This window comes from Dermatophagoides pteronyssinus, unplaced genomic scaffold (assembly GCF_027571235.1).
Source record: "Dermatophagoides pteronyssinus isolate colony J.1.1.1.1 unplaced genomic scaffold, Derpt_VIB-CSIC_2022.12 sq0035, whole genome shotgun sequence".
Classification (NCBI taxonomy): Eukaryota; Metazoa; Arthropoda; class Arachnida; order Sarcoptiformes; family Pyroglyphidae; genus Dermatophagoides; species Dermatophagoides pteronyssinus.
In genome coordinates, this window is record NW_027461559.1 from 261575 (window position 1) to 283923 (window position 22349).

Sequence of the window (22349 nt, forward strand, 5' to 3'; positions counted from 1 at the left end):
TTTTAAAAAATTCAAATAGATCTTTGGCCTTGAAACAACAACAACCACAACAACAACAACAAATATCAACAACAACAACAACAACAAATTCATCAGCCACTGTGATAACAACAACAGCACCTATATTCAATATGGTTATAAATAGTTCAACAAGAAAATTATATCGTCCATGGTTACAACATTTAGATCAGAATAAATCTAAATGGCAACAAAAAGCAGCATTTGAAGGTATGATGGTAATATTAATCAAAAAAAAACTTGATGATTATAAATACATGTTAAAGGTGTGATGATTTGAAAATGAACAACAACAACAACAAAAAATCCACTTGTAATGAAGTTATAATGAATGTTTATATGTTTGTTTTTCGATTCGATTTTCAAGATGGTGTTACCCTTATTAAGTTTTATTTAATTAATGAAAATGAATGAATCGATAATGATCAGAAAACACAGAGAAAAACAGAATAATGAATTCCTTTTAATCACTTTTAACAACAACAACAACATTGATGGTACTACAGAATTACAGAATTACAGAATTACAGAATTACAGATTGCTGCATGTCGCTCTTTCCAATTTACCTATTCTCCATTGCAAACAAATCTAATCAACAGTATTTTTCTTTTTTCTTTTTTTTTAACGTTCCTCGTTCATTATATCCACATGAATAATTTAAAAAGCGAAAAAAATTTTCACTGAGAAAAAAAAATCTAACATTTCTTGTTTTCTCGTTTTCTTGTTTCATTATATTTTTTTTCAATGACGTTTAGAAGAATTGAAATCGAAACAACAACAGCCAATAATTGATGATGATGATGAATCAACTGATCAACAAAATGGACAATCCGAATCATAATAATAGTATTAGTAAATTGATTAATGAAATGCAAACTTTATTGAACTTTTTTTTCAACCCTTTTTTCAATTCTTCTGGTTGTCTATGCAGAAGCAAATGCAAAACGAAAAAAAACAAACAATATGGGTGCGAAGAATAAGGATACAAACATTTTACATTATTTTTTTGGCATCAATATTTTTTCTTTGTTTTCATTCTGTTTTTTAATTACAATATTTAAAAAATAACGAAAATAACGAACGAACTTGTTTCACACACGTGTACACACACCTAATAATAATGAATGTTTCACAATTTTTATTTATTTTCACACACACACACATTCTTCAATTTTCAAACATTCAATTTTTTTCTTTTGCAACAAATATTGTTAACTTTTTAGTGATGTTTTTTTCTTACTTGTGAATCAAGAAATTTCTCACACAGAAACACACACACACCAAGACAAACAAACAGCCAAGAATATTCTGGTTGGTGCTTATCTCTCTCTCACTATATATTTCGATGCTTATGAAGGGGGAGAAAAAAATTATTTTTATTTCAGTTTTTTTTCTTTTTGTTGGACAAATTAAATCAAAATAATGATAATAATAATAAAAAAATTTCAATGCACAACCAAAATCGATTGTTTTTAATTTGAAAAAAAACTTTTCCGATGAAAATCTTTTACGATTTAGATCTCCAAGAACGTCAGATGTTGATAATTGGCCATCAACAACAACAACAACAACAACCGAAGAAAATGTATCATTAAAAAATGGTTTGTTGGTTTTCTCATTTACATTTCTATATTTTCTATTTGAAATCAAAAATGATGATTGAATATTACTTTTCTCACACATTCGGTTATTCTGTGTTGATTTTTTTTCATTGCTGTTCTCGTTTGTCGATAATATCACGCTATTTCTTTGGCTTTTTGTTCGACCAAAAATAATCAATCATCATTTGTAAGAAAGAACCCCCCAAAAAAGAAAGTAAAATTAATGTGTAAAATCCAGACCAGAAAAAAAACTGACTAAGGTAAAATATATCTCTATCACAGTATTCATGGTAAATAAGATTTTTTTTTACTTTTTCCAAAATAATAATAATCATTTTTTTTATTCAAAAAACATTTTTTTTTCACAAAGTTTTTTTTACATAATGAATGAATCTTTACAAAATATCCCCGTCGGTATTATTTATTTCGTTGATTCTTCTTCGTTGTTCGTATGATCAATGATAATTGATCATTCTTATGTGTTGTTGTTGTTGTTGACATTTTACTCTTTCAATGTATAATGATTATGATCGTCGATTTTAGGTGGATCATTTGTTGTTGTAATTTTATTATCGTTGTTGTTGTTTGATTTTAACACATATTTATCGTTATTATTTTGAATGGGATTTTCATCCGATTTTTCTTTCCATTCAATCCATGCACGAATTTTTTCATCATTTGTTAGCTGTTCTTCAGGTAGATTTTCAAGTAATGAATCATGATCATGATATGAAATTATTTGTTGATAATATTGTTTTAATATTTTTGCCAATAATTGATCATCAGGTACATTTGGTATAATAATTTTATCCGGTTTTTCAATAAATGTATACAATTCTTCTAATTCCATACGGGTAAAATAACGTCGAATTTGTTTCAGATCAACAACACGACCTGATATTGATTGTTTTGAAATTTGTCGTTGATAAATACGATTTTCCATTGTACCATAACCGGCTAAACGATAAATATACACAGGTTTTAATTGACCAAAACGAAAAACTCTAAACAAAGCTTGTACATCGTTTGCTGGATTCCATGAACAATCAAAAATTATACAACGATTTGCACCGACAAGATTAATACCAATACCACCTGCACGTGTTGAAATCAACATTAAACGTGCACGTTTATTTTCTCGATCATTTAAAAGTTTAGTACCTTTAACTCGATCACCAATTTTTACTTGACCATCGATACGAAAATAATCAATACCTTTTTTCCATTCACCACCTTTAATTGATTTTAATGATTTTTCAATCAGATCTAAAGTACGAAGACTTTGTGAAAAGATTAATAATTTATCACCAATTTTTTGACAATAATCAAGTATAGCAAATGCAATAGTAAATTTAACACTTGATTCAATTTTTTCCAATGTTTTCATTTCTTCATCATTTATTAATCCAGAATCCGTAACCGTTATTTTATGTTCATCATCATTATTATCGATTATTTTGGTTTTCAATTTAGATTTTTTTTTACTTTTTTTACCATTATCATCATTATCATCATCATCATCCTCTTCATTATTATTATTATCATCATTAACACCAAAATCTTCATCGTTTGAAGTTAAAAACAATATTGGATGATTATTTAGTTTAGATAATTTCCAAAAATCACCAAGTAAATTTTGATAATCACCATTTAAATTATCGATAAAATTTCTATACAATTTTGATTGAATTGAAGATAATCGAAGATAAAGCACGTATTCATATTTAGGTGGTAAAAATGGTACAAGAACTTTATAATTACAACGATTAATACAATGTGATAACATTTTATGCAAAACAAATGCACGTTTTTTCATTCGTGCAACATCCATACTAGTTGAATCGATATGTTGTCCATTTTTGATTGGATTTTCAAAACGATTTCGAAATTCATCGATTGTACCCAAAAGATTTGGTTTAATAAAATCAACCATAACATAAAATTCACCTAAATTATTTTGCATTGGTGTACCAGTTAAAATTATTCGTCTAAGTGTACGAATTTTTGATGCAACCTGATTGATTTGGCTTGTGTTTGATTTCAATAAATGACCTTCATCAAAAATAACCATATCAGGACCAGGATTAAGTAAATATTTTTCCATCGATGAAATCACTGGTTTCAATTTAGGACTTTTTCCCATAATCAAATTACGAAACATATTGATTGTAAGTAAAAATATTCCACCATTTTTATTCCATTTTTTCATCACTTCAATACGTTGTGGTATTGTTTTAGCATCGGATAAATCATAAATTTTCAATGGTTCATATTGATTATATTCATTTTTCCATTTAGAAAATTCTTCTATCCAACTTTTTTGTACATTAAACGGTATGATGATTAAAACTTTACGTATATGTATAGTGATGATCGGATTATTCATAATGGCCTGTAAAAATGCAACTACTTGTAATGTTTTACCTAATCCCATTGAATGAGCAAGTATACAGCCAGATTGATCATTCAATGATAATCTATCAAATGTTTCAATTGTACAATCATACATAAAACGTATACCATTACGTTGATGTGGTTTTAAAATCTTAACAATACCTTGATCAATTTCAAGTAATACTTTTTCATTTTTCGGATCAAATTCTAAAATTACACGTGAATCTGAATTCGGATCCGATTTAGCAAATATATCTAATAATCGATTTTTTTCCATTATACGTTTTGTACGTTCATCTTCCATTTCAATTGCTATTTGAGTATTTAAATTTAAATCACGATGATGATATATTTCACGAATACGTTTTCGAGCAAATTGATTCGATGATCGTTTATGAATGGAAGACATTTTTGAAATCGTAGAATTTGTCGTATCGAAATTAGTTACATTTTTAGCATAATAATTATCGGTGTTATCGGTGGTTTCATTTTTTGGAATTTTACATTCACTATGTTTCGAATCAAGATTGTCATTGTCTTGCTTATCAACTGAATTCGATTTTCTATCGACTAAAATGTTATTATTTTCATCACTAGTTTTATTGCCAGTTGAATTAGTATTGATCGAATTGGATGAACGAATAGAACCATTGACATTACTCAAAGAATCATCATTGGACATATGATCTTGAGAATCGATTTTGACAATAATTTCAATAGTTGTTGTTTCATGTTGTTGACATTGATTCGAATCGATAATATTTTGTAATTTTAAACGTTTTTGCCGTTGATTATCATTATCATCATCATTATCATCATTTATTATTTCGAAATTTCGTTTTTCAGTACATGATTCAGTTGAATTTGTTTTTGAACTTTCATCTTTAACGTTGTCATTTGATTCATCTGAAATCTTACCATCGGTATCATCAGAATCATTTGATTCATCTTCGGTAAACCATTCCTGAAAATCCAAATAAATATCCGAATTAATCGTTTGTTGTGATGATGATGATGATGACTAATAAAAAATCAAATATTTTTACTATTTTTAAAATGTTTTCTATAATTTCACTTACATTCGTGATAGCCGAATCATTTGACGAATTATCATTACTTAAATTTAACTGGTCAAAACGTTCGACTAAAGAAAATTCATCAAATTCCTCATCATCATCATCATTATTATTATTATCATCACTATCATCTTCGTCTGAAGTGAATACCACATAATTTATTGATTGACGATTATGTTTACGATAATCATTTTGTGATTTTTTCAATTCCGATTCATAATCTGAAGGATAATCATCATCATTACGATAATCATAAAAATTATCCATTATTTTTTTTCGAAAATAAATTGAAAACAAAACAAAACAAAAAAAAAGAGAGCACACCGGATTAATATTCAGAAAGAATGAAAAAGAATGTCCAAAAAAAAATAATCATCCATTCAATGATGACAGTACCTATTGTTTTCCGGAAACTTTTTTCTAAATTTTTTTCCCGATTTGTTTTCTTCGATAATTTCCGCCTGAATTTCTTAGCGAAATTGAAACCAAAAAGAAAATTCTTTAAATTTTTTTTCATTTTCAAAGCAAACAACGATTTGATGACCATTCTGTTATGATGATTCGAATAACCCGAAAGATATATTATGGACCTTTATTTTATTGCCCAGAGAAACCAGAAAAACCAAAAAACCAAATCTTTCACGGGTGTGGCGAAATATTGTGAAAAAACAATGATCGATTCGATTTGGTTAAATAATATTTTTCTTTCTCTCCCAATTTATGACAATTGAATGTTCAAAGGTTTTTATAAATAAATTCAAATTATTCAAATTTAATTTATTCATATCAAATTAAATTGCTTATGATTATAGTAATGAATCAAAATGAAATGAAATTCAATTGGACTTTTCGAGCCAAAATCGTGAATTGTTTTATTGTTTTTTTCTGGTTGTCGAGTGGAATTTTCGTTGAGCAATGAAAACAAAAACCAAAACAAAACAAAAACGAATTTGATCTAAATCATTGGACTTTTGGAAAAACCATTTGAAAATGAAGAAAAAAACGGGTTGAATTTATTCATCATTCGGTTATTGTATTGATGGTGGTGTTTTTTTTTGTTTCGATATACTTGTACCAGAAAATATTCTTAATGGTTTTCAAGCACCACCACCACCACCACCATCAACCAACCAACAATCTTTCATTCACTAAATCCTTCGTTCAACGAAAATGCCAAAAGCAATAATAATAATAATCATCATAATCGTTGTCGTTATAAATGTCGACTTTTTTTTCTTCTTTTTCTTCTTTCTCTAATCTCAATCATTCATTATTTGTCTCGTTTTTTTTTTGTTGGTCCCGTTATCATTTATTATTATTATTTTTTTTTGGGTGTTGATAATTGATGGTGGCAGTGGTCTTTGTCGTCGTTATCGTTATTGCAATGGAATCCGAGAATAATTCTATAGTTGAAAATTCCGTTGAACCAAGAAATAAAGAAAATCCAAACCTGATTGTGCGCTCCTGAAAATAACAAGTTATATATGTAATATTCTCCCAAAGCATCTTTGCTGTTTTATTAGTATTTCCGTATTTGTTGGAAACATACGCAAAGTAGCAGTACTTGTAAGATAAATACGGATACAATTATTGTCTGGAACCTTTGGAATATATATGAAAATGTTGGGCGTACCGTTTTTTATTATTTTTCTGGGGTTACAACATCCATCGAATGACCCAAATATTTTTTTACACAAAAAAAAACAAAAAAAAATTCGAATCCCAAAATAAAGAAGTGGTACCCGCCAGTTGTATTCTTTCATAGATCCATTTGGTCCTCATTATTTTGGTTATTGGTAAACAAAATTGAGAAAAGAAAAGAATCTTGAAGAAAGTAATGAATGGAGAAAAAAAAGGCCAAACGACGACCAAATTTTTTGTTGTTGTTTGTTTACCTTTCTGATTAACTTAACAATGTATTCGAAATCGAACGAAAATCGAATCATCATCCTCATCGTCAATCAGTTACTCAAATTTGATTGAATCATAAGAATTGTTTTTTTGGTCTATTTTGATTTCTATTCCAATGATTGTTGTTCTTTCAAAATAATGATGAAATCAAGAATAGCTAAAATCTAATTTTCAAAGAATAATGGCCAAATTATCAGGAGCAGCAGTATCATCATCACCACCACCACAGAATTTGATGACTATAGCAAAGACAATGATTTCTTCGAGACCACCACCACCGCCAACAACAACAACAACGAGCAAATCTAATTTAATGGATCAAACTAAGAAATTATCATCATCAATATTATCATCAACATCAACAACAACAACAACAACACAATTGACTCCATCACCATCATTATTTAGACATTTTTTCTACATTCTTAATATTTATCGTTATGTTTTATTTTGTTTATTATTCGGTTGTATGAGTTTGATTATTGGTGTGGCACTTTTTTTACTTGGTATTTTATTTCGAACAAATACAACGTCTATTCATCTTTTAGAATCAGTACCATTATATATGCCATCATTGATTGTAAGTAATTTTGTTTAAGATAAATTATCGATCTTTGATAATGTTGAATAATGGATATTTTTTTGGGTTTCTTTTCCTAATTTTCTGAAATTTGTTTAGCTTTTTTGTAATGGATTATCATTGATGGCATTTATGAACAAAAATACACGACGAATGTATTTGGTATGTTAAAGAAATTGTTTGTTTGTTTGTTTAATAATTAATGTAAATTCAATTTTTTTTTTGTTTTTTAAATCTGATAAGCTCAAATCTGTTTGTGGTCTTTATTTATTGGTATTATTATTAATGATAATTATTGCTATTACAACATCGGCTATACATCTTCCAAGATTTAATTCACATCGTGAATGTGCATATAATGTTCGTATACGTGCCTGTACCTGTACTATTTCATCTAATTTACAACAACAACAACAACAACAATCAATCAATCAATTACAATCGATTAATATTCAAAATATTGATAGTGATAATAATGATAATAATGCTGATGATAATGATAATGATGAGGATGATGATATTGATAATGATATTCTTTTGTCAAATTCATTCAAAGGTAATGGATTGATTTTAATGTTATTTCATTATTGATTTTCTTGCTTTTGTTTATTTTAGCATCTTCCAAACATTTTATTATGGAAGAAATAATGAATTGTGATATAGTTCATGGTATTATATATGATTCATTACGTGTTGTATTTGCCTTATCATTATTAGCAATAATTATATCATTATTTTCAATGATAACATTATTTAAATTATCTACACATGAAAAACGTAAATTATATTTTCAAAATCAATTGGCTATTGCTCGTAATCATCATCGTCATCAATATCAATCACAGATTCAATCACAATCAATTGATCATCAACGATCAATAACAAGATATGACCATTGTCCTGCCACATCTACGACAACAGTAACTACAAAACATCAAACGTCCACAAATCAGTTCAACCATCCACCATCATCATCATCATCATTTCCATCAACAACAAATTTTAAATGTCTTTCTGCCGATTTTTCATCACAAGATTTATTAATTGATAATCCAAATCACCATCATCAAACATTTAAATCAACAACTGTTTCAAATACACCTGCTAATGATTATCCGGATGAAATGTTATTATTTTCACCGAATAGAAAATTAGAACGAAAAGATAAAATATGGTCATCATCACAATCGACAACAAATTTTCAAACAATTTCAGATAATAAACAATATCGATCATCCGATATAAACAACAATAATCATCAACAATCAACATCAAATTTACGAAGATATATGAGCGTTATATTGGATACACCATCAAATGTACAATCATATGTATGGCGTAAATTGAATTCATTGAAAAATATTCAAAAACAAGATAATTCTATGCAGCATGATGATGATGCTGATGATTCAACATTTTCACATCATCATCATCATCATCGTCGTAAACATCCACTACTTCCACCTCCTCATATGGCTATACCACGATTTTCAGTATCACAACTGTCCAATATGAATGCTAATAATTCGATAAATTCTAAATCCATTTTGAAAACTTCATCATCATCATCTACATATAGTAATGAATCGTCTTCCAATTTAGGATCAAATTCCAGTTTTAATAAAAGTCAAACAATTCGTTATCAATTAAATACTGCCAATAATAATGTAGAATTATTATTATTACCAAATCAACAAACAAATTTGATTTTTTCGAAAAATTCATCAAATGATGATATAGAATCTGGTCATCAATTTGAAACGAATGTAATTTTATTTAATAATGTTGAACAATCACGTACTGATTTTACTTCTAAATATTGTCAACAATCATTACAATCAGTTGATAATTCTATTCATAGTTCTAATGAATCAACTGAAAATCATTCAAAATGGTCAAAATATTTGAATGATTTTGCCAATTCATTTGAATGTATTGATGAAGATGAAGGAGAATTGGCTAAAGGATTTGTACAAGTGCCGAATGCAATATCCATTCAACCAACAACAACAACAACAACACAACCATATATAAGTTATTTTAATCCATTTGAATCTTCAACCATTAATCAATCATCAAACAAAGAACAATCAACAGATATTGATCATTCACCGGACAATCATAATTTTGAATTAATGAATGGAGAAGAACAAAATCGACAACAACAACAACAACCAAGTTTAGTTGATGTTTTTACATTTGCATCAAGTATCGGTAATAGTACTGAATATCATCAACAAATATATACAACATTTGAAGAAGCATTTAAAAATTATTATGATTCACAAAATCGTATTAGTAATAATAATTATTATACACTACCATTGAAAACAAATGTTCATACTGTTAATAAAGATAATTATCATCGTCATCGTAATCAACGTCATCAAAGAAATTGTGGCCAATCGAATAATCAACAACAGCCGAAACAACAACAACAATATTCAACAACAAAGAATGGATTATCTAATCAAACCAAACAGATAGCAAAACAAGAACCAATTGTTGTTAATAATCATCCCGAATCAATGGAAGAGATTCCATTTCATGTTGCAATTATTGAACCACCTAAAGATTATCAAAATCTTTTTCCTGTTAATCAACAACAACAACAAGAACAAGAATTAGATAACAACAATAATGAGAAAAGGGAACAGCCAACACAGACTCAACCAACAATCAATCAATCATTACAAAATCCATATCGATATTGGCTTGAACAAATAAATCAATCAAAATTGAATCAAATTTTACAAAACAATAATGATGGTGGTGGTTCAATGAATAATCCTGTATTTATCGATGAAGATGATGATGATGATTGTTGTGAAGATGATGATGACGATGATAACGAAGACGATGACGACGACGATGATGATGATGATGAAGCCGATGGTGCTGGTGATACATCAACATCACAAGATATTGCCGATTTTGAATTAGAATTAGATGATGAACCAATTAAATTTATTAGTGAAGAAGATTTTAAAATATTAATATCGAATCCTACAAGCCTTAAAAAATTAGAAATTTTTCATCGTTCGATTAATTTGGATACAAAAACAGCAATGAATAATGTTGAACAAATGATGATGATAAATCAAAATGAAGATCAAAATCAAAATCAAAATACAATCATAACTAGATTGCCAAATCATCATCAAATAAAAAAACAATCCGAAACAATGAATAATAATAATCCCAATAATGAAAAACTGGTAGTAGTTGAACAATCACCAATTACTGTAGATAAATCACCAGTTGATTTACTTGAAATGAATATGAATCTATTAAAACGACGTGTTCAAGAACAAATGTTAAATATTAATCAACAGAATAAAAAAAATGATTGTGGTTTTGATGGTTTTCGTAAAGGTTGTTTCGATGATGATGGTGATGATAATGATGATTCAACAGATGATACATCCACTTCTACCGGTACAGCATCATCATTATCAACATGTAATGGTAATGATGATGGTCAAGTTAATCAAGATGCACTTGAAAGTACTGATGAAGAAAATTCAATTACAGCTGAATTTATAAAACCACCAACGCCTTTTACAAATTATTTATTCGAATCTTAATAGAATTTATTATTATTATAAAAAAAATTATAAATTTTAAAAAACAAAAATTCATTCGAATTATCCAGATGGCCATCATTTTTTAACAATTTGAACAACATCTTCATGATGTACAACCTATTTGTATGATGATTAAACAAACAAAATGATTGATTTTAAAATAAATTATTCAGTAATTTAAAAAAAAACATACATGATTTAAGCCAACTCTTTGTGGACTATATTTAGTACTGGTACCCTGGTTTGTTTTAAAATTAGGTTGAAAAAAATTAAGATTAACCCCCAGTGTCATCGTTGAATATAAACACATACCCAAACTAAAGCATATTTAAATTCGGATGCTAATGTTCGATGAATTGTATGACAAACATGTTCGATTAATGATCCACGTCTCATGATTAAACCATCTTCAAAATCAGGTGGTTCTGGTTTGGAATAAAAAAAGGTTTTTTATTAGGAAAATAAATTTTTTTCAAAAAAATAAAACATACGACCACGTTTTTTAGTATAAACTTGAATTAATGAAAGATAATTCCAAATTGTTTCCAACATATAATCAAGATTCAATTTCATATTACAACTAACAACTACTGAATGTGGTTGTCTAGCCAATTTATCCACTTCTTCCATAGAAATTTGATCAATTTTATTATAAACATATAGACAAGGTAGATAGACACGATTTTTACATATTACATCGATAAATTCATCTGGTGAACAATCTTCTCGAAACAATACTTCAGCATTGAATATTCCTGTGTAAAGTGAATGTAAGAAAAAAAAATAATGATGATTTTCAATTGAAAACAATCAAAACTACAAATTTCATTAAAACTAACTGTATTCATGTAGAATCATTTGAACCAATTTTTCATCAACTCTTGTTAGATTACACATTGAATTAAATGAAACACCACCAGTTTTCTTTTCTTTGAAATAAATATTTGGCCGTCTTTTATTCAAACGTATACCGACTGATTCTAATTCTTGTTCCAAAAGATGACGTTGTGCTTCACTTTTTGTTGCATCTAACATAATAATAACAAGATCGGCAGTACGTGCTACAGCTATAACTTGTCGTCCACGACCTTTACCTTGTGCAGCACCTTCAATAATACCGGGCAGATCAAGTAATTGAATATTTGCACCTTTATATTCAATAACTCCGGGAATACAGGTTAATGTTGTAAATTCATATGATGCAGATTCACTATGTGTATTTGTAACCGTATTCAATAATGTTGATTTACCAACCGAAGGAAATCCAATCAATGCAACACGAGCATCACCACTTTTAAGCACTTCAAAACCTTCACCTTTTTCTTTTGATTTACTTGGTTCTAATAATTGTGCACGATATTTAGCTAATTTAGCTTTCAATACACCTAAATGATATTCGGTAGCTGAAATATAAACAGACAAAATTTAACACACAGAAATACATTGAACCAAACTTAAAAAATACCTTTATTTTTTTGTGTACGTGAAATTTCACGTTCAATTTCGGCAATCCGATCGAGTATACCCATTGATAATTAAGTTAATTTTTTTTTAAAAAACGTTTAAATTAAAACGTGGATATTTTATAAATCGACAACAAAAATTTTTTTTTTTTTTCTTTTTAATTTTTTCGGTGTTCGTGTCGGTCCTCGTGTTGTTGATACATTCATAAATGAGATTCCAGGATTCCAACCATCAAAAAAAACATTGAAATACTGAGATCGGTGTGCTCATTGTTTGCGTCATCGTGATTAGTTGAATTTTCAAAAACCTCGACAATTTTTTTCTTGTTTTCTGTTTACAAATTGTAATTTTAATTAATAAATTCTTCAATTAATCGATTCGAAAAGAAGAATAATGTATAATGGAATCGGTTTACAAACCGCTCGTGGTAGCGGTACCAATGGTTATGTTCAACGTAATCTTAGTTTTGTTCATGTTGGAAAACCAAAAATTGATTATAAAACCGAAGAAGAAATTCGTCGATTTGAATCCGAATATATAAAAGCACCAAATGAAGAAATACTTGAACATCATCGTAAACGTAAAATTGAAGTACAATGTTTAGAATTGGAAGAAAAATTAGAAAAGAAAGGGTATGTTTATTTTGTTATTTTTTTGATTCGATTTTTTTAAATTTCATTGTAATTCTCTATTGTTTTCTACTCCGAAAAAAACAAACCAGGCTAACTGAAGATCAAATACAAAAACGTGTAGATGAATATCGACAAGAATTGCAACAAAAAATGAAAAAAGCCTTAGAAAATCGAAAAGAATTTATTGATGAAATTCTTCAAAGTAAAGGGTAAGGTTTATTTCTTTTAAATTCTTGAATTTTTTTCAAAGTTGTTCCTTTGCATAATTTCATTCTTTTTTTGACAATTTTTTTATCTTAACTTTTTTCATTGATCCAATCTCAAAAAACGAAAATTTTTCTTATCTTCTTTCTTGTTTTCGAACGAAACAAGCAACTTTGTTTCTAAATTCTATAGCCAATTCTATCGCTATATAGCTACAGAATATACAGAATCCATTACGTAACATTTACTTATTAATGGATGTTGGCGTCAAGTTTTTTTCCCACTATACACACACACATGCGATAACACCCGATTATAACCAATGATGTTTAGCATCTCTATATAATATTGCTAATTTACCCGAACCAAAAAAAAAAAAAAAAAAAAATTCAGTTTTGGAATGAAATTGATGCTCGTTGTTGTTGTTGTTGTTGACGGGCCTATTTGAGACAACAACAAAAATTCTCTGAATATTGAATGGCAAAATGGCCGACTCTTTTGGTTGATTTCAATCAAAATTTCTCCTATTTTATTTTAAATTGTTTTTTTGATATTTTTCAAAAAAATTGAATATTCAAAAGAAAAAAAATTCTTATCACTCAATTGATATTTACAGTTGATTTATTCTTGACAAAAGATTTTCTCAAATTCAATTTGTCACTTTTGTTGTTGTGGATCGAGAACAAAATTAGAAAAAGATAAAACTCAACGTTTTTTCTTTCCAAAAAAAACTTTTTACTGCTAATGGTCATTATGTATTTTATTTCCAAAGTGACCATGATAATGATGATTATCATGTTGGTATAAAAACCAAACGATCAAATCTTACATATCTTCAGTGCCTTACTCGAATGTGAATAGTATGAATGTCTTCCAAAACATAAAAATGGTCTAAGTTTCAGCCATTTTTTCAAACGAAACAAACAACAATCCAAGTCTTCCACAGATTTGTCTTCCAAATTTACCAAATCATATCACCTTTTTTTTTGTTGTAAACAATCATACATAATTTTACTTAATAGAATGTAGAATTATGGAAAATACAAATACCCTTAATAATTTGAATGATAATCATAATAATAATAATAATAAACCTGAAATGAATCAAAAAAATGTATCATCAATAATACCAATGATACGTCCGATTCTTGGATCGGCAACAAATTCAACAATTCTGAATGATCGATCATCATCGAAACAACAACAACAATGTTGTTGTAATCATGATACCTCATCAACATCGTCATCATTATCATCATTATATTGTCCACATCAGATATTATTCAATGCATTTACCAATCATTTAATATCAACACCATTTCAATATTGTATTTATAATAATAATAGAAATAGTATAGGTTCAAATAATATTATAGATGGTACTAGTAATAGTAAACAATTAGATAATGATAATAATAATAATCAGATAAAACCATTAAGTTCTGCAGCAAAACGTCGTATCAGACGTAAACGTAATCAAATGAAAAGATTTGAAACAATTTTAACAGCAACGGCTGCAGCAACTGCTGTTTCAATTTTAGGTCAACAACAACAACGACAAAAACATTATCAACAACAGCCATTTATTCATAATAATAATAATCATCATCATTTTATTAATAAGAATTTAAATTATAATCAAAGAAAATTATCCAAGAATAATAATCCTGTGTGTTACTGTTACTATAATCATTTAAATAATAATAATAATAATCTTAATCTTAATAATAATAATAATGATAAAAAATATTCTAATAATGATTCATTTTATAATTGTAAAAATGCTTCATCTTCTTTTAAGATAAAAAGTTGTTTAAGGTATGTAATTTGTAATTTGTAATTTTGTTGGTTTCCTGTTATTTTTTTTTTCTCTCTCGTAGTAGAATTGTAAAATTTGTTTGTTTATAAAATGATAATTGCTTAATTTTTTATAAATGTTTTTACTGATGATGATGAATAATTTAATTGATTTTTTTTAATTTACTTTTTTAGTGTGAAAGAAACACATCAATTGGCCGAAATGAATCGTAATCGTAATGATAAATTAAAATCAGCATTAGGTATTAGCGATGATTTTGTTGCCGGTTCATCAATGGATATTATACGTAAAGCAAAAGAACAACAAGCTGCTAAAGAAGAAATGTTAAAAGCTAATAAAGATTTTATACAGGATACTATACGAAAACAACAACAACAAAATGAATCAAATAATAAAAATATTCGTAATGAAGAAAAAGATGTTGTTATTAAAGCAAATAAAAAGAAAATTAAAAAAGAATCAAGTTCAGATGATGATGATGATTCATCATCGGAAAGTTCATCATCGTCGTCATCATCAAGTAGCTCAGAATCGAATAGTTCATCGGATTCATCTTCAGAATTGGATTCTGAATCAGAGGAACCAAGTAGTACAGATAGTAGTGAATCAGATAGTGCTAAAAGTGGATCATCATATGATTCATATCGTAAAAAATCTTTACGATCAAAACATCGTAGTCAACAAAAACATTCACATTCATCAATTAATCGTCGTCATTCCTTAACACGTAAATCAAGATCAAAATCACCAATTGGTGCTGAAATCAAACAAAAATCTTATGATGATCATCATCATCGTCGTCATCATCGCAGGAATTCTTTATCACCAAGAAAACATTCTAAATCACCACCGACAAATGGCCGTCGTAATGATGGCGACAAAGAAATTTCTCCCTATCAATCGTCAAAAAATCGAATAAAATCGGTTGTTTCATCAGGTCATCATCATCAGCGAGTTAGTCGCCATCGTCAAGATGATAAAAATGAAAAATCTCCATCATACCGTCATCATCATCATCATCGAAGTAAATATTCATCTAGATCTAAAAGTCGCAGTCCAATTCGTGCACGACGATCACATCATTCGAAATCACCACGAAATCGTTCATTATCACCATCATCATCATCGTATTCTGAAGACGAAAAAGATGATAATAAAAATCATCGTCGCCAAAATAAAAATAATCGAAAACGTCAACGTTCACGATCCGCGTCGATATCTGATTCGGTATCTTCAATGAGCAGTGATAACAACAACAGTCCGACTATCAGACGATCAAATAAAAAAATGAAAAAGTAATTAATTAAAAAACTTTTACTTAATTACTTAATCAAAATTACATTCATTGTTTTATTCCCTTCCCCCTGATCTAAAGATATTCACGATCTCGTAGTCCATCTATACCAAGACGACAAGGTTCACCAAGTTTTCTTGAAAAACGACGTATAACCAGGTATCATTAGTAAATAGTAATTGGATATTATCGGACTATTGAAGACCATCACCTTCATTTATCATTTGTTTTTTTTTTTTTTTTTTTGATTGAAATCACATCTTTTTTTTTCTTTTCATTTTTTTTCGTTCATTTTCACATTCACCACTTATATTCACTCACCAATAGACACATTTCATTTCATTTTTTTCAATACATTTTTTATTTCATTTTACTTTTTTTTTGTTTGTTTGTTTATTTCACTTTTTTTTATCATTTTGATTCCATGATTAAAAATATTGATTTTTTTTGTTTGTTTGCACATAATGCAATAGATGCCTGATGAGATTTATAGATTTTCATTAATCTTTAATTAATATAACTTAACCGAAAAATATATTTTTCCTTTTTTTCTTGCTTTAATGTAATCCGTAATCAATCCGAAAAAAGTGCACGTAAACGACCAGTTCCTTATCGACGTAATGGATCATCATCATCAACATTGGAAACAACGACCAATATCAATAAGACAAATGCTTCGATTGGCAATCTAATTGGTGATTTATCACCACCGCTTCGTTATCGTAATTAGCATAATAATAATAATAATAACCATAATAATACTCATGCATTTTTATATAATTTTATAATTATAATAATGATGCTTAGAATATTTGATTGTGTGTGTGTGTGTTTAGCATAATAATAATAAATAAAAATTTGTCAGTTTTTTTCATTTGCTTTTCTCAAATAATTTAATTTAATTTTAATTTTTATCATATGTATGATTACGTTTTTTACGAAATCTTGTATCGTTTGGATTGAAACCTTGTTCACTAGCACCAAATGTTGCCCATTTTGGTGTTGGTGCTAAATAATCAATGGATGTAAATGTTCGTTCACCATTTGTTCGATAATATTCTTGAATTAATTGATTGAATTTCGAATAATCGATCCATGTATACCATTGATTATTGATATAAAATTTACGACGTGCTAAAAGTAAACAATTTGAATGTTCATGTTCACAAGCTAAACCATATAATTCAGAATCAAAATTTTCCGAATATCCACTTATTCCAGATTGATTTAATTTTCGTTGTTTAATTTGTTGATTAATTATTTCGAGAAGATCTTTTCCAAATCTTACCACTTCTTCATGCCATGGAACATTTTTCATTGTAAGATTTGATTCATTCATACTTGTACCACAATATGTTACACCTTTAATTTCAATAAAATCTGGTTGACCAAGAATAACCAATCTTGCATAGCCATCAATTTCTTCAGAATTCCATGATTTAACCAATGTTAAACGATAAACAGTACGTTGTCCTTTAAAACTAAGTAATCGAAGACTTTCATTAAAACGTTCCCAAAAATCACGAAATAATGGTCTATCGATTTTTTTCAATGAAACTTTTGATGATGCATCAACCGATACATAAAGTTGTGTAACCGGATCTAAACGTTTAATTTCATCTGGAAATTGTGCATTTGTAACTAAAAATGTAGAAATTTCTTTCGAATGAAGTAAACGAATAAATTCATTTATTTCTGGATACATAATCGGTTCACCAACTAATGATAATGCACAATGTCGAACATGCATAGCTTCATCAATTCTTTCGGGTAATACACCTGGAACACTATTATATTGTTTGATCATTGCATAATGTGCATTCATAGTATTGTTAAAAATCATATCCGGCGGATCCATATTCCATTTCCATTCAGTTCCAACCGGATTTGTATGATGACGCCAACAGAATACACATTTATTTGCACAAGCTAAACTTGGTGTTGCTTCCATACAACGATGACTTTCAATACCATAGAATGTATATTTATAACAACCACCACGTCCACGAAGCATTGATTTTGTCCATCGACAAAGTTTTACACCCGAATGTGTACCAATCAATTTATAACCTTGTTTTGTTAATTCTTTTCTTAGATCCGTTGTTAACATATCTCGTATTGGTTGTTTTTTATTATTATTATTGGAAGCGGATTTTTTCTTTTCAGTATTTGTAACAATATCTTCAAGATCGGTTACTATTTGATCATTTCTTTTGGATTCATATTCTTCGGCATAATCTTCATCAAATTCACCATCATCATCATCATCATCATCAGCATTGACACTATCATCACCAACATTTACAAATGTAGAATAATTTGTTGAATCAGATGAACTATCTGATGAACAACATTTAGTTTCTTGTTCAATTAAAATGGAAAGAATTTTCTGATACCATAATTGAAATTGATCTTCAATTGATTCTAAAGCCGAACGATCTAATACACTTGTTTTATATAAACATCTTGAACTTAATTGTTTTAATGCTTTGGTTAATTTAAATGAACAAAGACAAAAATCATCACCATAAATCGAATCACCAATACCTAATATAGCAAAACTTAATTGACTAAGAGCATTTTTTGATAAACGAAAATCATTTGCAGCATCTTTGATCCATTGACAAAACCAACGAGCATTTTCGGGTGGTTCACCACCAGTAAATGTTGGCATTAATATAATCAAATAATTACCATTCGAAGCATCATTTAATAATTCATCTTCAGGATCATATTGATCAGTACAAATACATTCAATTGATTCAAATATTTGTAATATTGAATCATTATTTTTTAATAATTGTTGTAATTTTTTCGATAAACGACGACTACTACCAGCAGTTGATCCATATAAAATTTTCAATTTAGGTTTATTTTTCATACAATTACATTGTTGTTGTTGTTGTTGTTGTTTAGAATCTTTATAAAATTTTTTCACTTTTGGATAATTTTGTTGTAATTTTCGATAAACACCTGTTGTTAATATTAATGTTATACCAACAGCTAATGCAGATGTTAATTTATTATTGATTGCTAATTCCCATAAAGTGGATAAAATTTTCGAACGCATCTTTTGTTTCGATTGTTTTTTAATCACATTTAAAAATGATTTGAAAAAAATGATTTGATCAAATTCAAGCACATGGATCGATCACGTGAAAAAATTGGATACATTGGTTATGAACGGTCAAAGGATTTTTGTTTTTTGTTTTTGATTCGTTTGTTTTGATGATAAACAAACACATTTGTCATTTGTTCGTTTGTCAAAAAAATTTTTGTTTAATTTAAAAAAAAATCTCCAAATTTAAAATTGTTCATTGTAAAACAATTTAAATTTAAATTTTTCACTTATTTCTTATCATTTTTTTTCTTCTTTCGTTTAGTTATGCCACCAAAACGATTTTCATAGATTCATGATGGATATTGGAACCGATATGATATTCTATGCTGCCTGTATACCACAACAGGCAAGAATAACAATTCCATCACCTGGTTTTAATCCTGAACATTTTATGTCGAATGATAAAAATGAAATACTGAAATTAATCAAACGTTATAAAGGTTCAAGATTTAAATCATTTGCTCAATATGATGAAGCCTTGAAATTTGTTCTGGAAGAAAACTGTGATGTTATTACAAATACACCTTCCAATCATATTTTATCATCGCCAAATAATAGTCCATCTTCAAGTCAAATAATTTCTGGTTCAAAATCTACTGGAATGGAAGAAGCTCCACCATTTCCATCAATCGAATTACGTGATCTAAATGTTTTTAAACGTGCCATTACAAATAAACAATTAGATTCGGTTCAACAATTTGTTTACAATAATCCACGTTATCTAATATCAAATTATTTTGACAGTCCAACCATAATTGTCCAAGGTGCTCGTTATAATGCTGTTCATTTAGCTATTCGTAACAAAAGTCCAGAAATTTTGAATTTTATTCTCGATACAATTAATTCGGTTGATTTTGTTCAAAAAATGAACCCGAATTTCGCTGAAGAATCATTAATTGAAAAACGTGATCATCTTTTAGATATGTATCTAAATTCACCCGATAAAGTTAATTTCGATACACCATTACATATGGCTTGTAAATTTGGTGATTTAGAATGTATTACTATTCTAGTCGGTTATATACCGGTTTTGGATACACAAAAATTAAACAAACAAAATCTATTGCCTTATCAAGTTGTTCAAGAATCATCATTACGAAAAAAAGTTCAAGAACTTATTAATTCATCTGTGTTCATAACGGTAACAAAATCGGTAGATAATTTTGACAAATCAATTAATAAAGCATGTCAGGTTGGAAAGAAAATGCTTGAATCAACATTGAAAAATACTCCAGAAAAAAATGTACAAATATCTGCTATTGTAGGTCCAATGACAACAGAAAAATCAAAAAAAATTTACGAAATATTTAAAAGTCCAAAACGATGTACACCTGAACAAAGAAAAATTCGTTTACAAGATCCAGAACGTGGACTTGAACGTGTTGTTTGTGAATTAAGTAAAGAATTTGATTTAGAATATTGTGAATATTGGCCATTTCTTGGTGAATTTGTTGATTTTTCTCAAGAAAAATATTTAAAAAAATTAGATGATTATCTTCGTTCAGTACATGATGAATTATATCTTATAGAATCATTATCGAAAATGGAAATAAAATCAATGGATGAAAATGGACAATTGGAAGACAATGAATTTCATGATGTGAATGATGAAAATTCTCTCAATGACAACAACAACAACGACGACGACGATGATGACAATGATATTTACTATACACCACCAACAAGTCCAAAACCTGAATATGAATATCATCATCATCCGAAAATATTAATCGATTTCTATATAAATGGTGAACAAAAAGAAAAAATTGATGATAATGTTTATAATGCTGTAAAATTAGCATTGAAAAAACGACAATCATTTCATGATGATAATGATGATGATAATGATAATGATGATGAACAACAATCATCATCATCACCATTGTTTGATGAAAATTTACAATCAAAATATCCATTTTTAATTTATTGGTTTAGAAATGTTGAAAAAAGTTCTTTCTCAACTATATTGACATTTGATGATTAAGTCAAATTTTTCTGTTTTGTTTGTTTGTTTCAGGACAACATTTGTGATGATTTTAAATAATTTTTTTTAACGAAAATTTTTTATTAAATAAAATTAAATTGTTTTATGCAAAAAATGTTGTCGGTTTCTTTTTCGGTATTTTTCTTTCACGAAAACAAAATGACAATCGAAAATCGATAAAAATTGATTGATTGATCTGTGATCGTTTCCGTCATTTCATCAAAATATTTGATTACAAGATGATGATGATGATGGTGGTGAAACCAAAAAAAAAATCATTCAATCATTTTGAATCAAATCGATAAACTGAACAACAAGGGTCAACATTTATTGAATGATATGTGTGTCACTGTTACCGCAAAAGTAATTGATGATGATGATGATGATGATGATGAAAATGATCACTTACGACCCGATTATGCTATCGGGCATATGTAGAAGAGGGAATTATTAATATTTTCGAAGCAAAAAAAAATCGTATTTCAAATACCTGTATGCGTATCTGAATGAATATTGATGATGTGATCATAACGGTGGTGGTGATATAACATCATCATTGATATAAGTCAATCAGATTGGAAAATCTTATCTTTTTCTTCCATTTTTTCCCCTATATAACTTAATTGAAATCAATTTTTCCAAAAAATCTGTCAGGATTTATCA

The 22349-nt window shown here is 28.1% G+C and overlaps 8 protein-coding genes across 13 annotated transcripts in view; 5 read left to right on the forward strand and 3 right to left on the reverse strand.

Annotated features, from left to right (window-relative positions):
- The window catches only part of LOC113797568 (uncharacterized), a 51909-nt gene extending 50428 nt beyond the window's left edge, over positions 1 to 1481 (forward strand). For 2 of the 3 annotated variants that reach the window (XM_075823730.1, XM_075823732.1), the window contains exons 13-14: positions 20 to 228; positions 775 to 1481. In XM_075823730.1, coding sequence (XP_075679845.1) covers positions 20 to 228; positions 775 to 860 — 295 coding nt within the window. In that variant the 3' untranslated portion in view covers positions 861 to 1481. The remainder of the gene's footprint in view (positions 1 to 19; positions 229 to 774) is intronic. The other variant, XM_075823731.1, reaches the window with a different exon arrangement.
- LOC113797561 (transcriptional regulator ATRX homolog) lies at positions 1175 to 5637 on the reverse strand. Of its 2 annotated transcripts, XM_075823733.1 has the most exons (3): positions 5487 to 5637; positions 5094 to 5311; positions 1175 to 5035 (listed from the first exon to the last, which is right to left on the reverse strand). In XM_075823733.1, the coding sequence occupies exons 1-3, from the start codon at positions 5635 to 5637 to the stop codon at positions 2123 to 2125; spliced, it is 3282 nt and encodes a 1093-aa protein (XP_075679848.1). In that variant the 3' UTR covers positions 1175 to 2122. The 2 variants fall into 2 exon arrangements, with proteins under 2 accessions (XP_075679848.1, XP_027203767.2); XM_027347966.2 differs by lacking the exon at positions 5487 to 5637 and having other exon boundaries at positions 5094 to 5406.
- A 66-nt stretch (positions 5638 to 5703) lies between these two features.
- On the forward strand, positions 5704 to 11168 carry LOC113797567 (uncharacterized). Its single transcript, XM_075823729.1, has 5 exons — positions 5704 to 5831; positions 5903 to 7581; positions 7681 to 7743; positions 7825 to 8137; positions 8197 to 11168. Exons 2-5 carry the CDS (start codon positions 7183 to 7185, stop codon positions 11166 to 11168), a joined length of 3747 nt encoding a protein of 1248 aa, XP_075679844.1. The 5' UTR covers positions 5704 to 5831; positions 5903 to 7182.
- LOC113797571 (developmentally-regulated GTP-binding protein 2) lies at positions 11150 to 12822 on the reverse strand. Its single transcript, XM_027347979.2, has 6 exons — positions 12634 to 12822; positions 12008 to 12571; positions 11660 to 11923; positions 11481 to 11593; positions 11362 to 11406; positions 11150 to 11285 (listed from the first exon to the last, which is right to left on the reverse strand). Exons 1-6 carry the CDS (start codon positions 12695 to 12697, stop codon positions 11244 to 11246), a joined length of 1092 nt encoding a protein of 363 aa, XP_027203780.1. The 5' UTR covers positions 12698 to 12822; the 3' UTR covers positions 11150 to 11243.
- Positions 12823 to 12892: 70 nt separating this feature from the next.
- On the forward strand, positions 12893 to 17455 carry LOC113797570 (uncharacterized). The gene is made up of 5 exons (XM_027347978.2): positions 12893 to 13264; positions 13354 to 13473; positions 15461 to 16582; positions 16663 to 16740; positions 17170 to 17455. Exons 1-5 carry the CDS (start codon positions 13026 to 13028, stop codon positions 17309 to 17311), a joined length of 1701 nt encoding a protein of 566 aa, XP_027203779.2. The 5' UTR covers positions 12893 to 13025; the 3' UTR covers positions 17312 to 17455.
- Positions 13492 to 15308, forward strand: LOC142645986 (uncharacterized). Its single transcript, XM_075823750.1, has one exon. The coding sequence runs from the start codon at positions 14502 to 14504 to the stop codon at positions 15306 to 15308; it is 807 nt and encodes a 268-aa protein (XP_075679865.1). The 5' UTR covers positions 13492 to 14501.
- LOC113797569 (S-adenosyl-L-methionine-dependent tRNA 4-demethylwyosine synthase TYW1-like) lies at positions 16798 to 19701 on the reverse strand. Its single transcript, XM_027347977.2, has one exon. It carries the CDS (start codon positions 19649 to 19651, stop codon positions 17486 to 17488), a length of 2166 nt encoding a protein of 721 aa, XP_027203778.2. The 5' UTR covers positions 19652 to 19701; the 3' UTR covers positions 16798 to 17485.
- Positions 19702 to 19786: 85 nt separating this feature from the next.
- Positions 19787 to 21742, forward strand: Ankle2 (ankyrin repeat and LEM domain-containing protein 2). 3 transcript variants are annotated; one of them, XM_027347962.2, is made up of 2 exons: positions 19787 to 19900; positions 19965 to 21742. In XM_027347962.2, exon 2 carries the CDS (start codon positions 19995 to 19997, stop codon positions 21684 to 21686), a length of 1692 nt encoding a protein of 563 aa, XP_027203763.2. In that variant the 5' UTR covers positions 19787 to 19900; positions 19965 to 19994; the 3' UTR covers positions 21687 to 21742. The 3 variants fall into 3 exon arrangements, with proteins under 3 accessions (XP_027203763.2, XP_075679843.1, XP_075679842.1); XM_075823728.1 differs by having other exon boundaries at positions 19818 to 19835; XM_075823727.1 differs by having other exon boundaries at positions 19829 to 19893.
- The last annotated feature ends 607 nt before the right edge of the window (positions 21743 to 22349 follow it).

Bases quoted from the DNA above. Each gene is read 5' to 3' on its own strand.
- LOC113797570 (XM_027347978.2), top strand. From the start codon at position 13,026: ATGTATAATGGAATCGGTTTACAAACCGCTCGTGGTAGCGGTACCAAT. The intron at 13,474-15,460 runs GTAAGGTTTATT...TTACTTTTTTAG, and splicing joins GAAATTCTTCAAAGTAAAGG to TGTGAAAGAAACACATCAAT. The intron at 16,741-17,169 runs GTATCATTAGTA...ATCCGAAAAAAG, and splicing joins GAAAAACGACGTATAACCAG to TGCACGTAAACGACCAGTTC.
- LOC113797567 (XM_075823729.1), top strand. From the start codon at position 7,183: ATGGCCAAATTATCAGGAGCAGCAGTATCATCATCACCACCACCACAG. The intron at 7,744-7,824 runs GTATGTTAAAGA...AAATCTGATAAG, and splicing joins ATACACGACGAATGTATTTG to CTCAAATCTGTTTGTGGTCT. The intron at 8,138-8,196 runs GTAATGGATTGA...TGTTTATTTTAG, and splicing joins TTTGTCAAATTCATTCAAAG to CATCTTCCAAACATTTTATT.
- Ankle2 (XM_027347962.2), top strand. From the start codon at position 19,995: ATGATGGATATTGGAACCGATATGATATTCTATGCTGCCTGTATACCA.
- LOC142645986 (XM_075823750.1), top strand. From the start codon at position 14,502: ATGGAAAATACAAATACCCTTAATAATTTGAATGATAATCATAATAAT.
- LOC113797561 (XM_075823733.1), bottom strand. From the start codon at position 5,637: ATGGTCATCAAATCGTTGTTTGCTTTGAAAATGAAAAAAAATTTAAAG. The intron at 5,312-5,486 runs GTACTGTCATCA...ATTATCCTTCAG, and splicing joins AAGTTTCCGGAAAACAATAG to ATTATGAATCGGAATTGAAA. The intron at 5,036-5,093 runs GTAAGTGAAATT...ATTTTTTATTAG, and splicing joins ATGATTCGGCTATCACGAAT to TCATCATCATCATCATCACA.
- LOC113797569 (XM_027347977.2), bottom strand. From the start codon at position 19,651: ATGCGTTCGAAAATTTTATCCACTTTATGGGAATTAGCAATCAATAAT.
- LOC113797571 (XM_027347979.2), bottom strand. From the start codon at position 12,697: ATGGGTATACTCGATCGGATTGCCGAAATTGAACGTGAAATTTCACGT. The intron at 12,572-12,633 runs GTATTTTTTAAG...TTTATATTTCAG, and splicing joins ACGTACACAAAAAAATAAAG to CTACCGAATATCATTTAGGT. The intron at 11,594-11,659 runs GTATGTTTTATT...ATTCCAAACCAG, and splicing joins TTATACTAAAAAACGTGGTC to AACCACCTGATTTTGAAGAT.